At 38.5% G+C, this 12,365-nt stretch overlaps 1 protein-coding gene across 1 annotated transcript in view; it reads right to left on the bottom strand.

Annotated features, from left to right (window-relative positions):
• LOC136259196 (calcium permeable stress-gated cation channel 1-like) overlaps positions 1-6,640 on the bottom strand; it is a 132,282-nt gene extending 125,642 nt beyond the window's left edge. The window contains exon 1 of the mRNA XM_066052678.1: positions 6,415-6,640. Within this exon, the coding sequence (XP_065908750.1) occupies positions 6,415-6,555 (141 nt within the window). The 5' untranslated portion in view covers positions 6,556-6,640. The remainder of the gene's footprint in view (positions 1-6,414) is intronic.
• Positions 6,641-12,365: the final 5,725 nt, after the last annotated feature.

Genomic DNA, 12,365 nt, shown 5'->3' with positions numbered 1-12,365 from the left:
AATTTCATGAAAATCTAAAGAGGTCCAGAATTTTTTGGGTTGATTTGGTATGGAATGACCCATGTAACGTACATGCTTACGGGTGCAGGCTGAGCTTTGTATGTTAACAATACTACAGCACTCCCTCATGTTCTCTTTACTACACTATAACCTATACCTATTGTCATCACCTCTAACCTCCACGATCCCTACATTTACAGTACTGTATGTTATTTTGAGTAAGCTACTACTGACTATTATCACCTATTATCATCACCTTTGTACAGTAAAATTAGCTACTACTAACTATTATCAGCCAATACAGTGGAACCTGTTAATCAGGACACTTGAAAAAGAGGACACCTGCACAATCTGGACACTTGGTAACGCTCCTAAAGTATCCCTTAGAATGTAACTGACCTGAAAATTCAGGAAACCTTGATAATCAGGATACCTTTGGTCAGTCCCTAATATAAACAGGTTTACTATAGAGTAAGAAAAATAACATGAAAGAACACATAACACAAAAAAGTAGTAGCAAAAAAGGTTGTTGAAAAAAAGTTGTAACCAAAGGGCTTTTGAAATAGAAAAAAAAAGTGATACTACTGGGATGTGAATTCACACCCTACCAGTTTCACGTCTTACGCTCTACCACATGGACTAAACGTGACTTGTAGTTGGAATCTTTAAAAGTTGTTTATAAAGGCATGCTTAAGTTGAATGGAATAGGTGTTTACTTGCAATTTGCATGCAGTTCACAGAAAGAATTTGAGCAAATTTTTGTCTACACCCTTGCACTAATTGCGCTGTAAATGACAAACGACGGTAGTTAGAAGCTTCATTTAAAAGCGAGGTAATTCTTAGATGATGAGCGCTTTGTTTTGCACAAAAAAAAACAACACTTTGATATGTGCATCAGCTGGTGAGAAAATTGTTGTACGCCATCAGAATTGTAGACGGTCAGACGGACGGCTTTTCAGCTTTATATATATATATATATATATATATATATAGATAGATAGATAGATAGATAGCTGGCTGAGATAATATACTGAAGGAAAAAACAAGTACAAAAAAAACGGAATTTTCAACTAGAGTAGGGACCATAACACATTGATAAAAAGTACTGAAACAAGCTGAAGTAACAATTTTTTTTATTATCACTGGTGAACCCACGCATACCGCATCAAAAGAAAGAAATGGTGCTGCACGCCCCAGTTATATCAATTATCGTCTGAAAAGTGAAGCATCCATTACGCTTCGTTGTCGGCTATGTTCAACCCGTTACACAGCACTACGAATCAAGAACTGTTTCAAAAAGTATACCTGCAATAAAAATAGCCACCATGAAAAATACCGAAGATTTCCATTATGCCAGGAAGTCATCACTTGCTAGTTGCTACTGCCAAATCGACACTTTTCGCTGTCAGCAAAGATGAATGGGACACAAAGGAAGACACTGTTAAGTCCATGAAGAATGCATTGTATGTACTGCGGTATGCCAAAAGGCAACTCTCGGGTTGAAGCGACGTCGAACAGTGAAAAATCAAGTCCATATCGTTAGCCATTATCGAGTTGCGCTTTTGTCTGAAGGAATCAGTCAGTCAGTCAGTTACTCATGCAGTCAGTCAGTAGAAAATTCTGTTTAATAATTAAATTTCATAGCAACTACTGTAGATGAAACCGGTCTGGGTCGATCTGAAGGCTTGTTTAGGTTTAGTTTTACCTAACCAATACTGCTTCATTGTCGTCAGGTAAAAGTAAGGATGGTTTTGGGTAATGGCTTTTCATGGGCCATGCCCACACCTTTGTGGTCCCTATACTGTATGATAATACAGGAATCTAATATACATGTACAGTAGGATCCAGTTTCCTAACCTTGCAAAGTTATACTAGTTTCCTAACCTTGCAAAGTTAATGACTTCAATGATAAATGTTTCCAAACAGCTTCACTCAAGGCTTCCAGATTGACTCATCCTTAGTAAGAATAGGAGCCCACCATATCGTATGGAGCTGCTTTGTTGAGAATTGAGGTGAATTTGGAGGGTGAGTTGGAATACACTCCTACCTTGTAGCCATGCGCAGTGTTTGAATAAGCGGTTTGGGATTGGGCCTGCTAACTCTGCAGGTAGTGCGCTTACTCACCTAAGGGTTCAGGTTGGATTTATGTTAGCAAGAGTACGTACAGTACAGGTAATACTCTTGGTGTTAACAAGCCTGACATAATTATACACTATATTGTCATACAGGTGTATATACTCATTCGAGAGTGTGTCTTGGACTGACTCCCAGATTGCCCCACAAGTTTGCTAAGCAAAATTTCAGCTGAGGAATGGTGATCTTCTAGCTGCCATGTTTTGGCACCACAGAAGCCAGTCAGTGTCAGGTGCTACATACTTTTAATGTTTGAAACAGTTCCCAACAGACCTTACAATAATATCCAGATTTCCCATCAACACACAAGGCTGCCTGTTAGGTCAGCCCAAAGACAGTGACCACAAACTTACCATTGCCAACTCAGGTGTATTGTAACCACATAACAGCTGCAGCAAGGCATGTGATATATTACCAGTACTAGTATAAGCAAGGTTCCTATGGTGGACACAATAGGTCTAATCATCCCACAAATCCAGACAACTGACACCCAGTTTGTCAGGACATTGTGACAGGACAACAAAACTTTGTTATCATATGCTCTGCCCGAACAGGACACTTGGAAGTTCTGCTCTGAGTGTTACAGTACATACCACATATCGCAAGCTAGTGGTTCTATTGTGATAAACAAATTGTTGAAACTACTAGGAGAAAAGCTGTCAAATGTAGAAAATGACTGCAGTAAGGTGAATTATAGCAGCTAGTCAGTTGTTCTGAGAACAAGTAAAGTTGCTCTGCAAGACCATCTAGTCTGTTTTAGATATAATTGAGAATCTAGAGCAGAGTTTTCTATTCTGAGACAGTATTACTGTAAGTTGTTTTGATAGCTTACATTAGGGATAAAATATAGGTGTTCTGTAACACACTTTAGAACAAAAATGGGCCAATGTTCTTACGAACAATGGTGAATTGCTAAAAAAGAAATGTGATCCTTCAATACAGGTGATCACTAATACAGGTTGCAATGTACTTGTACACCTCCATTATGTAAGAAAAACTCTAGTTGGGAGTGGTTACTGGAGGTGTACTCCCATATAGCAATGATAGAGTACAAAATTCCACAACATACCACTGCATATTTAATTATACACTGTAACTCTTGAACCCATTGTGGTGCCACCACAACAATCATAGACATGACCCAATGATCATTTACTTAAAAAATCAAAGAATTTTAAACAGCATTTAATATCAAGAATTAAAATTAAGTACCTTTCAAAATGATATCCCATAATTTATGCATCACTTGAAAGGTCAATCAACAGTCTCAATTGGTGAAAGTTTTATTAACACAGTACAAAGTTGAAGTCGATTTTTTTGGTAACTTAAGATGGACCAAATTCATGGAATATTCAAAATACTTGTGGTTATAAATCAGAAACCATGTGGTGTGTTAGAGGCTGTTTAATAAACGAAACAAAATCAAGAACTGTTCGAAAAGCATCTCTGCAATCAAAGTAGCCACTATGAAAAATACGGACAATAATTTCCGTTACGAAGGGAAGCCATCACGTGCTACTGTCAAATTGACACCTTTTGCTGTCAGCAAAGATGAATGGGACACAAAGGAGGACACTGGTAAGTCCATACACAGAAAAATTTGGAATTTTCAACTAGGGTAGGGACCATAGCACATCGATAAAAAGTACTGAAACAAGTTGGAGTAGTGCACAATATTAAATCACAGTAAAACAATAATATCCCTACTGTGCTCAAGATACCATATTGGAAATGCACAGTAGGGATATAATACTTCATATTGTTTTACTGTGATTTAATATCGTGCCTACTCCAACTTTTTTCAGTACTTTTTATCAATGTGCTATGGTCCCTACTATAGTTGAAAATTCCAAATTTTTCTGTGTACTTGTTCGTTAACTTTTTTTTGTAAATAATCATTATGACTGGTGAACCCACGCATACCACATCTGAAAAGGCGCCATGCGCCCCAGCAATATCAATTATCGTCTAAAAGTGAAGTATCCATTACGCTTCGTTGTCAGCTATGTTCAACCCGTTACACAGCATTTCGGATCAAGAACTGTTCGAAAAGCACCACTGCAATCCACGAGAAAGAAATGGTGCCGCACGCCCCAGTTATATTAATTATCGTCTGAAAAGTTAAGTATCCATTACGCTTCGTTGTCTGCTATGTTCAACCCGTTACACAGCAGTACGAATCAAGAACTGTTTGAAAAGCACCTGTGCAATCAAAATAGCCACTATGAAAAATACGGACGATTTCTGTTACAAAGGGAAGCCATCACGTGCTACCACCAAATCGACAATCTTTGCTGACGGGACACAAAGGAGGACACTGGTAAGTCCATGAACAATGCATTGTATGTACTGCAGTATGCCGCCAAAAGGCACCAGTCGGGCCGAAGCAATGTCGAACAGTGAAAAAATCAAGCCTGTAGCCTTAGCCGTTATCGAGTTACATTTGTCTGAAGGCATCAGGCAGTCAGTCAGTCAATCAGTCAGTAGAAAATTCCATTAAATAAATTATTTTTAAAATTCCGTAGCAACTTGTTGAAAGCATTTCAGGTCGATCTGAAAGTTTGTTTGGGCTTAGATTTACCTAACCAATACTGCCTCATCGTCGTCAGGGAAAATTGAGGCTGTTTTGGGTAATATTATTCCGTGGGCCACACCTACTCCTTTGTGGTCCCTACTATACAGTAACTATCGTACTTTATGATGAAGAATGCATTGTACGTACTGCGGTATACCAAAAGACACATGTTCGATGAAGCAGTGAAAAAATCAAGCCTGTAGCTTTAGCTGTTAACAAGTTACGCTTGTCTGAAGGCATCAGTCAGTCAAGCAGTCAGTAGAAAATTCCTTTTTTTAAATTCCGTAGCAACTTGTTGAAAGTGTTTCAAGTCCATCTGAAAGCTTGTTTGGGCCTAGTTTACCTGACCAATACGGCTCATCGTCGTCAGGGAAATTTGAGGCTGGTTTGTGTTTTTTCGTGGGCCACGCCCAAACCTTTGTGGTCCCTACCATACAGTACTACACGTATCATATTGTACGATATTTCTTAAGAACTAAAGGTAAAATTCAGTGTTGTGTAAAATGTCTTCATGGCTTCATTTGTTGACATGTATGGCCATCAATGACCAAAAAACAAATGCACAGTACATGCTGCCAAGACCATGTCTAATTCTATTTATGTATTATCAGTTTACCTGTTAGGATTGATTGGTTTTTTAATAAAATTTAAGCTCTTACGTTCACTATATAAACCGTTCTTCCACGCAGGAGCATACATACAAGTACATACAATTACAATACAACACACACACATAGTCTCGCGTAGCCAGACCACTTTTTTTTCTCTCTTTGTCATCAGGTAGGGAGAAAAAAAGGGTCTGGAACAGTTCAAATCCCACACTTGTCTTGCCACGTCACAAGGCTACATCACAAGTATGCAACCCGTGCACTTAAACTCCGTTGTAATAAGATTACCACAGCACAACAATAAACAAAGAATTAACTTACCTGAACAACTAACAATCGATTCATTCTATCATAGCCTCAAAGGAAGCTTTAGACATTGATTGGTTTATAAATACGCGCTGGAATTGATTGACGCAAGCGGCTACTATTTGAAAATGCATCATGTTTCTTTGGTTAACACCACCCAATTATCTGGGAAGTGCCAAGATGAGTGTGGGATTCAAACTGTTCCAGACCCTTTTTTCTCCCTACCCAATTACAAAGAGAAAAAAGCGCAGTCTGGCCATGCGAGACTACACACACACACACACACACACACACACACAAGGACATGCACAACAATTAATACAAAAACACATTTAATAATGGTCAGGCACTATTTGGTTCAAATATGCTATGCCTAAAACGAGCTACAAGGAGATGATGTGTATGTACGTGTATATGTCAAGGGGGTGCCACATAGGTACGCGCTGTAGGGAGATCTGCAACCACGGTCAAAGTCTTGACCTTTGACTAAGAGCCTTTTTCAATCTTTGACCGGTGACCTAGCGACGATATTTTCGATTGTGGGTCAGAAATTTTTACCCTTGACCGTTGACTTGGCACGAATTTGGTGGCCTTGACCTTTTGACTTAGACTTTGACCGCGGTCGCAGATCTACCTACAGTGAGTGCCTGTGTGTCACCCCCTTGTATGTGCATGCTGCCGTTTAAGGTCCCGTACCTCAGGCCATTCTAGCGCATGCAAACATGTGCTCTAGACCATGCATGATCAAAGCCCAGTACATCGTGCACGATACACGTACATTAATACCCTTACCAGCCATACAACAGATCCCATACCAAGTACAACTGGAATGCGACCATCTGACAAATCCGTGTCATTCAATAAAGGGGTACAACGACCATCACTGCCATTTGCGGGAGGTAAAGTTACGAAGACAAATTCCAAACCATCCATCTCCACGAAGCAGCACCACAGAAAAACTGACGTTTGACAAACTTAGTGACAAACTCGGTAAATCACAGTCGCGTGAGCTTGAAACACGTGAGTAGCTCGTTTGGCGGCAAAATCCAAGGGACCCCTACGGACATGTACTGTACGGGCACCACATCGCCAGGGCAAGATCGCCACAGTGGCGAAGCACAGGGGCACGTGCTCCCACCCACCCTTCCCCAAAAGTAAAGTCCGTGCAAAATTCGAGATAGTTGGTCTTTTCGTGGTGTTCCGGTGTTCCTGATACTCCGGCAGACAAGAGTATATCCTTTTAGTGCCGGCAGTGATCACCATCTGATTGATAGTCACTTTATGTCAGGAGGATTTGTGCTAATCCTCCATCTCATAGGATAATTTCTGTTAGAAATTTTCAAAAGCTGATAAGCTGGAGGAGAGTCAGTTTATGTGACAATAGCTCAGTATTTGGGATGATGTTTTATCTAGACTTGAACCTTTTACCTATGGTTTTACTTTACTACTTGTACCACTTGAAAAGTTGAGCTGGAGTTTGTCAAAAGGATTATATTGTCCCTGGCTATCCAATGTTTCCCTTACTAGAGCACGCTGTCTGCATGATATTGCTCATAGGAAAGCAGGGGCGTAGGGAGGGGGGGGGGGGTCCAAGGGGTTCAGGAACTCCCCTGCAAAATTTAGACTTCTGCAGGCAGGACTCGCTCCCTAACACACCATTTAGTGTGGCAGGACAAAATGAGTAGTAATAAATAGTGTAATGGCACAGCACAACAATTGATTAAGCTGTACCATTCATCTCTCAGGGAAGGATTTATAGAGGTAACATGTGCAGTGTTTAAGATATAGAACTCCAGTAATTTATCACTAGTGTTATGCACTTGTCAATTTCATGCCCCACCCCCGGGGAGGGTGGGGGAAGACAGGGGATTTGACAAATAGTGGTGTCAAATTCCCCACTACTGGGGCAAAATCGGCTGTCAAATCCCCACTATGTCCCCACCCCCATAGTAGGGGATTTGACAACACCTCAAGGATGACTAAGCGCATATTTCATGCATGCGACTAGTAATAACCTGCCCTGTAGCTAGTAAAATTATGGCAAGTGCGATTTTATTGTTTAGAAATCCAACTACCAAACATCGGTTAGTGAATTGGACAACTGTCAATTTCCCCAGGGGTGGGGATAAGAAGCAATGTCAAATCCCCACCTGGGGTGTGGGGACGTACAGGGGTGGGGCATGAAATTGACAAGTGCATTATGCAAATGAATTCATACTATGCATATTTTGTATAGTTATAATGTTTTGATTGTAACTTAAACCATGACATTTGTATCAGTGGATTTATGGTTCCTATACCAGTGAAATAACTTACAGATTACTATTATGTGTTATGCTGTCTGTTTCCACTAGGTAGCTTTATCTATAGTACTAGCTTCATCCCAGGAGAACTTAAATGAATTATAGTTAATGTACTTTTTGCATAAATACGTATTGCAATTTGCTGAGTTTGATTCATTAAGTCTCTCAGTGGACAGCCCCCAGACCACTGCTTCTGGCAACTCATGATCAATACTGCTGTTGGAACCCCCCTTCAAAAAATCCTGGCTATGCCCCTGGAAAGCCTTGAAATCTGGGTCTTCTCATCATATAAATCTCTTTGTAACAGAGTAAATTCCATGCTGCAGTCAGCTAAAACAATATATTTCAGTTGAGAACCTTTCAGTGATCCTGGAAAACTTTGGAGACATTTTCAATCTTTGCCAAGAAGTTCCAAACCGGCTAATAATATATAACTTTCGGTTACTGCTGTGATGTGTTCAATAGACACTTTTGTCAATTCCACACAAGACAATTGCTAATGTGACTAGTAGTGTACCAGCTTGTGAGTCTTTGGAGAAATTCCTTAATGGACCTGTACCTCCTAGCTTTGCAGTTTTCTCGTGTTGATGTTGAAACGGTGTCATCCCTTGTTGAAAACCTAGATGTTCACAAAGCTACTGGAGCTGATGGTCTTTCCCCTCGGTTTGTTAGAGCTTCTCCTTTTATGGCAAGGTTTCAATAAATCAGTACAGTGTATTGAGAATTCCTCAGTTCCTAGTCAATAGAAACAGGCTATTGTGGCTCCAGTGCCAAAAGTAAATCACTAGTTGTACTAATTTATCTCACTTTTGTCCAATTTCTGTGTTGCCTACTTTATCCAAGGTATCATAGAGCACATTAATTTTTGTATGATCAAACGGTCTCACATCTTAACAAATGCAATCTACTGACACCCCATCAATCATGTTTTCGTTCTGGCTACTCCACACAAGATATATATATATATATGGAGCTGTGTTTTTGGATCTGGCTAATTATAAGGCCTTTGATGCAGTTGATCATACAATTTTATGTTCTAAGTTGAAGTGTTATTGTTTCAGGGAGCATCTTATGTCTTGTAATGTGACTATCTCTCAAATTGGCAACAATTTGTGTTTAATGGTAATTTGTCTGATTGGGGCAATGTGCGCCTCAGGGATCTATTATAGGTCCTTTTCTGTTTGCTTTGTATATTAATGATTTGCCTTCAGTCGTTAATTACTCGACTCTAGATTTGTATGCTGATGATGCTGAACTACATTATAGCAAGAGTTCATAATATATATATTTATGAACTCTTGATTATAGCCAAGTGTTGTAAAGGCACAGGTACAATCTGATTTGAATAAAGTGGCTCAATGGATAAGTAGTTCTTATTTATGTCTTAATGTTGTGAAGTCTACTGCTATACTTATTGGAAGCCAATAAAGGATTTCAGGTAATGTTTCAATCGGGGGTACAGCTTTGAACTAAGTTGACTCTGTTCAGTATCTGGTGTTATAATTGACCCTACATTATTGTGGTCTTTACACATTACTAATATAGTTTTTAGAGTTAGATCAAGACTTTCATCCATCTTCTGTCATAGAACATTACACCTATAATACTTAGTCTGTTTTATTCAGCTTTTGTCTTACCATTGTTTGACTATTGTGGTTCCCCACTACAGCTAAGTTTACGCAATACTTGAAAGAGTGCACACCAAATTTGTTAAAAATTACCATCATCGTATCATTGCAAGTTTTCTTTTACTTTGATGAAGCACCACAGGTTTCATACAGCTGTACAGATTTTTAAATCTATTCATTGATAATCACCTTCCTATCTTCATAACATCTTCTGCTACTCAAAAGACATCACAGGTCATATTAGTCGAAACATCAATAGACTCTTTGTTCCTAGAATAAATAACAATTTTGGAAAGCGAAGTTTCTTTTACAGAGGAGCTGTTATATGGAATAGTTTACCACCTTCATTATTGTCTGTGTGTATGTATGTGGTTAGTTGCTTGTATGCATGGCTTCACTGAAAATCAGTGTCTCACTGAGTGGAATCCGTCGAAACATTACAATTACAAATAAAAAGAAATGGAAAGTCTTAATTGCGTCACTGAAGTTGTGGGCAGAAAAACAAACTCTTCCTGGCCAATCCTGTGTCAATGGAAATGCTGCCAATACAGATGCAGCATTGCCAACCTTTTAATACTCTAATAGAGCAGTCAGTCAAATACTCTAATAGAACAGTCACCACATGCTGGTATATGTATTAGCTAAACACTATTAAAAACCCTCCACACTTTACACCAACCTATGGACACACTTTAATAGCTGTATAAATGCATACATGCACTAGCTTAATTGGTCCTTTGCATTCTATACTGACAATTTAGCCCATAACTGAACTCATGACTGTCACTTATTACTATGAGACTTAGATATTTGCTACACTATATCACAATTTTCAGTTATGAAACATACTAAATGAATACATAGCTTCTGGGGGACTGTGCACCCCTCCTTATTAACTACCCTGGTCATGATACACCCCACCTTGGATCTGTCCATGTCAGTTATAATGGTATTAGTAAAATGCGGATATGAGGTACTGTGGCAGATTTTTAATTTACTATCTACAGTGTACATTGCATATGTGTATGTTTATATCAAACTAGAGTTATTAGCTAAAACAATATAATAGGTATAGCTCTAAAATTCAATTAATAATGAATGCTCATCAGTATTATGACATAATGCTTAACATGCACTGGTTAGTGTAAAGGTGTAGCTATGCAAATGAATACTGCATTCAGGTAGGATTTCACAAGTGACAAATTATCGTGGGGAGGGAAAAGAAAATGGAAGTTAAATGTCTGATACAAGTACATACAGTAGGTTTTCATACAGGATAATTCTCCATGACTATACGTTGCACATCTTCATCTTAACACCAGTGGTAGGCCCTTAGGACTGCAATTATTTTAATACTGTACTGTAATTAACCTAGCAGTATTCAAATGCTGTCTGGCAGGAGGGCACAGCATGCAACAGCACAATAATATGGCTCTTGAATCATTCAAGAGGTCTGATATTGAAATATTATAGCTGTATGTTGCAACTCTACTTTTGGCCAGGATTGGACAATGCCACTTTTAGATCACTTACACTGAAGTGTCTGTAGGACACCAAAATGTCCAAATACAGTACGAACACCATTTTGTAACAGTGGTGTCCGTATTGGGACAATTTTTATGACCTGTGGATACCTCAGCTTTTACAGTGTATGATTGGGATGGTGAAATTTATTCTGCTGTTATTCTTTTGGAAGTTTGGACTTAAAATAGGCATGCAGTACAGCTACTATACTGTACTTTATAGCTATCCCTAAAGAAATTCAAACCTATACATCCCCTAAAATGGATTAAGGAACATAGCTATAAGTTTGCCGAGTTATTCAAACGAAAATTAATAGATAAATCAGGGGCAGCTCCAGGGGGTTTCCAGACACTACGTACAGTAACAAGCAAAATTAACAACAGGTGTAATAGCCCTCATTAACTACATTTATGATTTTATATGTAGTAATAGAACACCTTTAGTCAAATATATATTTTTCACAATAATATAGTATCATTTAATATTATTCAGTAGGCTGCAACTGCTTGGGGTACGATGCATGAGATAACAAATTAAAAGTACACTTGGTCTTGCTCTATTAGAGTAATTGACTGTTCTATTAGAGTATTTCAATTCTTAGGTTAGGCCTCCCCTGTCCTGTAGCTTCTACCATATAGTAGTAAAAATCCAAAGGGGGTGGGGTTTTTCAGCATACCATGTACTCTATATATTTCCCTTGGCATTATTATACATGCGTTCAGTGGATGTGTGGAAGTGTATTTAATCTACATTCCACACACTCTAAACACCCAACAATCTTATGCATCACTTATAATGACAAACCTTTTTAATCCAACATTATTCAAAATACTCTTTTAGAGTACAGAATACTTACAGAGATAATACATGTGGTACGAAAATTTGACAAAAAATAATAATGAAGGAGAATTTTACATAAGGGTCATTCCATACCAAATCAACCCAAAAAAATCCGGACCCCTTTGGATTTTCATGAAATTTGGCATAGACATGGACTCTAAATAATATTTGAACAAAAATAAAAGCAATTAAAATATCCGTTTTTGAAAAAACTAAGATCAAAGGAAAGTCATATTGTGGTTTGACCTTTTCCTTGAGTAATTATAATGAATTATGTATCACTTGAAAGATAATTTAATAAGCATTCCAAAAATCTAAACAGAAAGGTTCTGTGTCAATCACTGACAAAGTTATGGCCATTTTATTAAACCTGTGTAAGCTGCTGTAACATTTTCTAATAAACTTTGAGCGGTCATATCTTAAAGGGAGATCAATAGAATGGGCCAAA

The sequence above is a fragment of the Dysidea avara genome, chromosome 1 (genome assembly GCF_963678975.1).
Source record: "Dysidea avara chromosome 1, odDysAvar1.4, whole genome shotgun sequence".
In the NCBI taxonomy this organism is placed as follows: domain Eukaryota; kingdom Metazoa; phylum Porifera; class Demospongiae; order Dictyoceratida; family Dysideidae; genus Dysidea; species Dysidea avara.
Note: the sequence above shows the minus strand (reverse complement) of the source record. Positions and strands in the feature narration are given on the sequence as shown.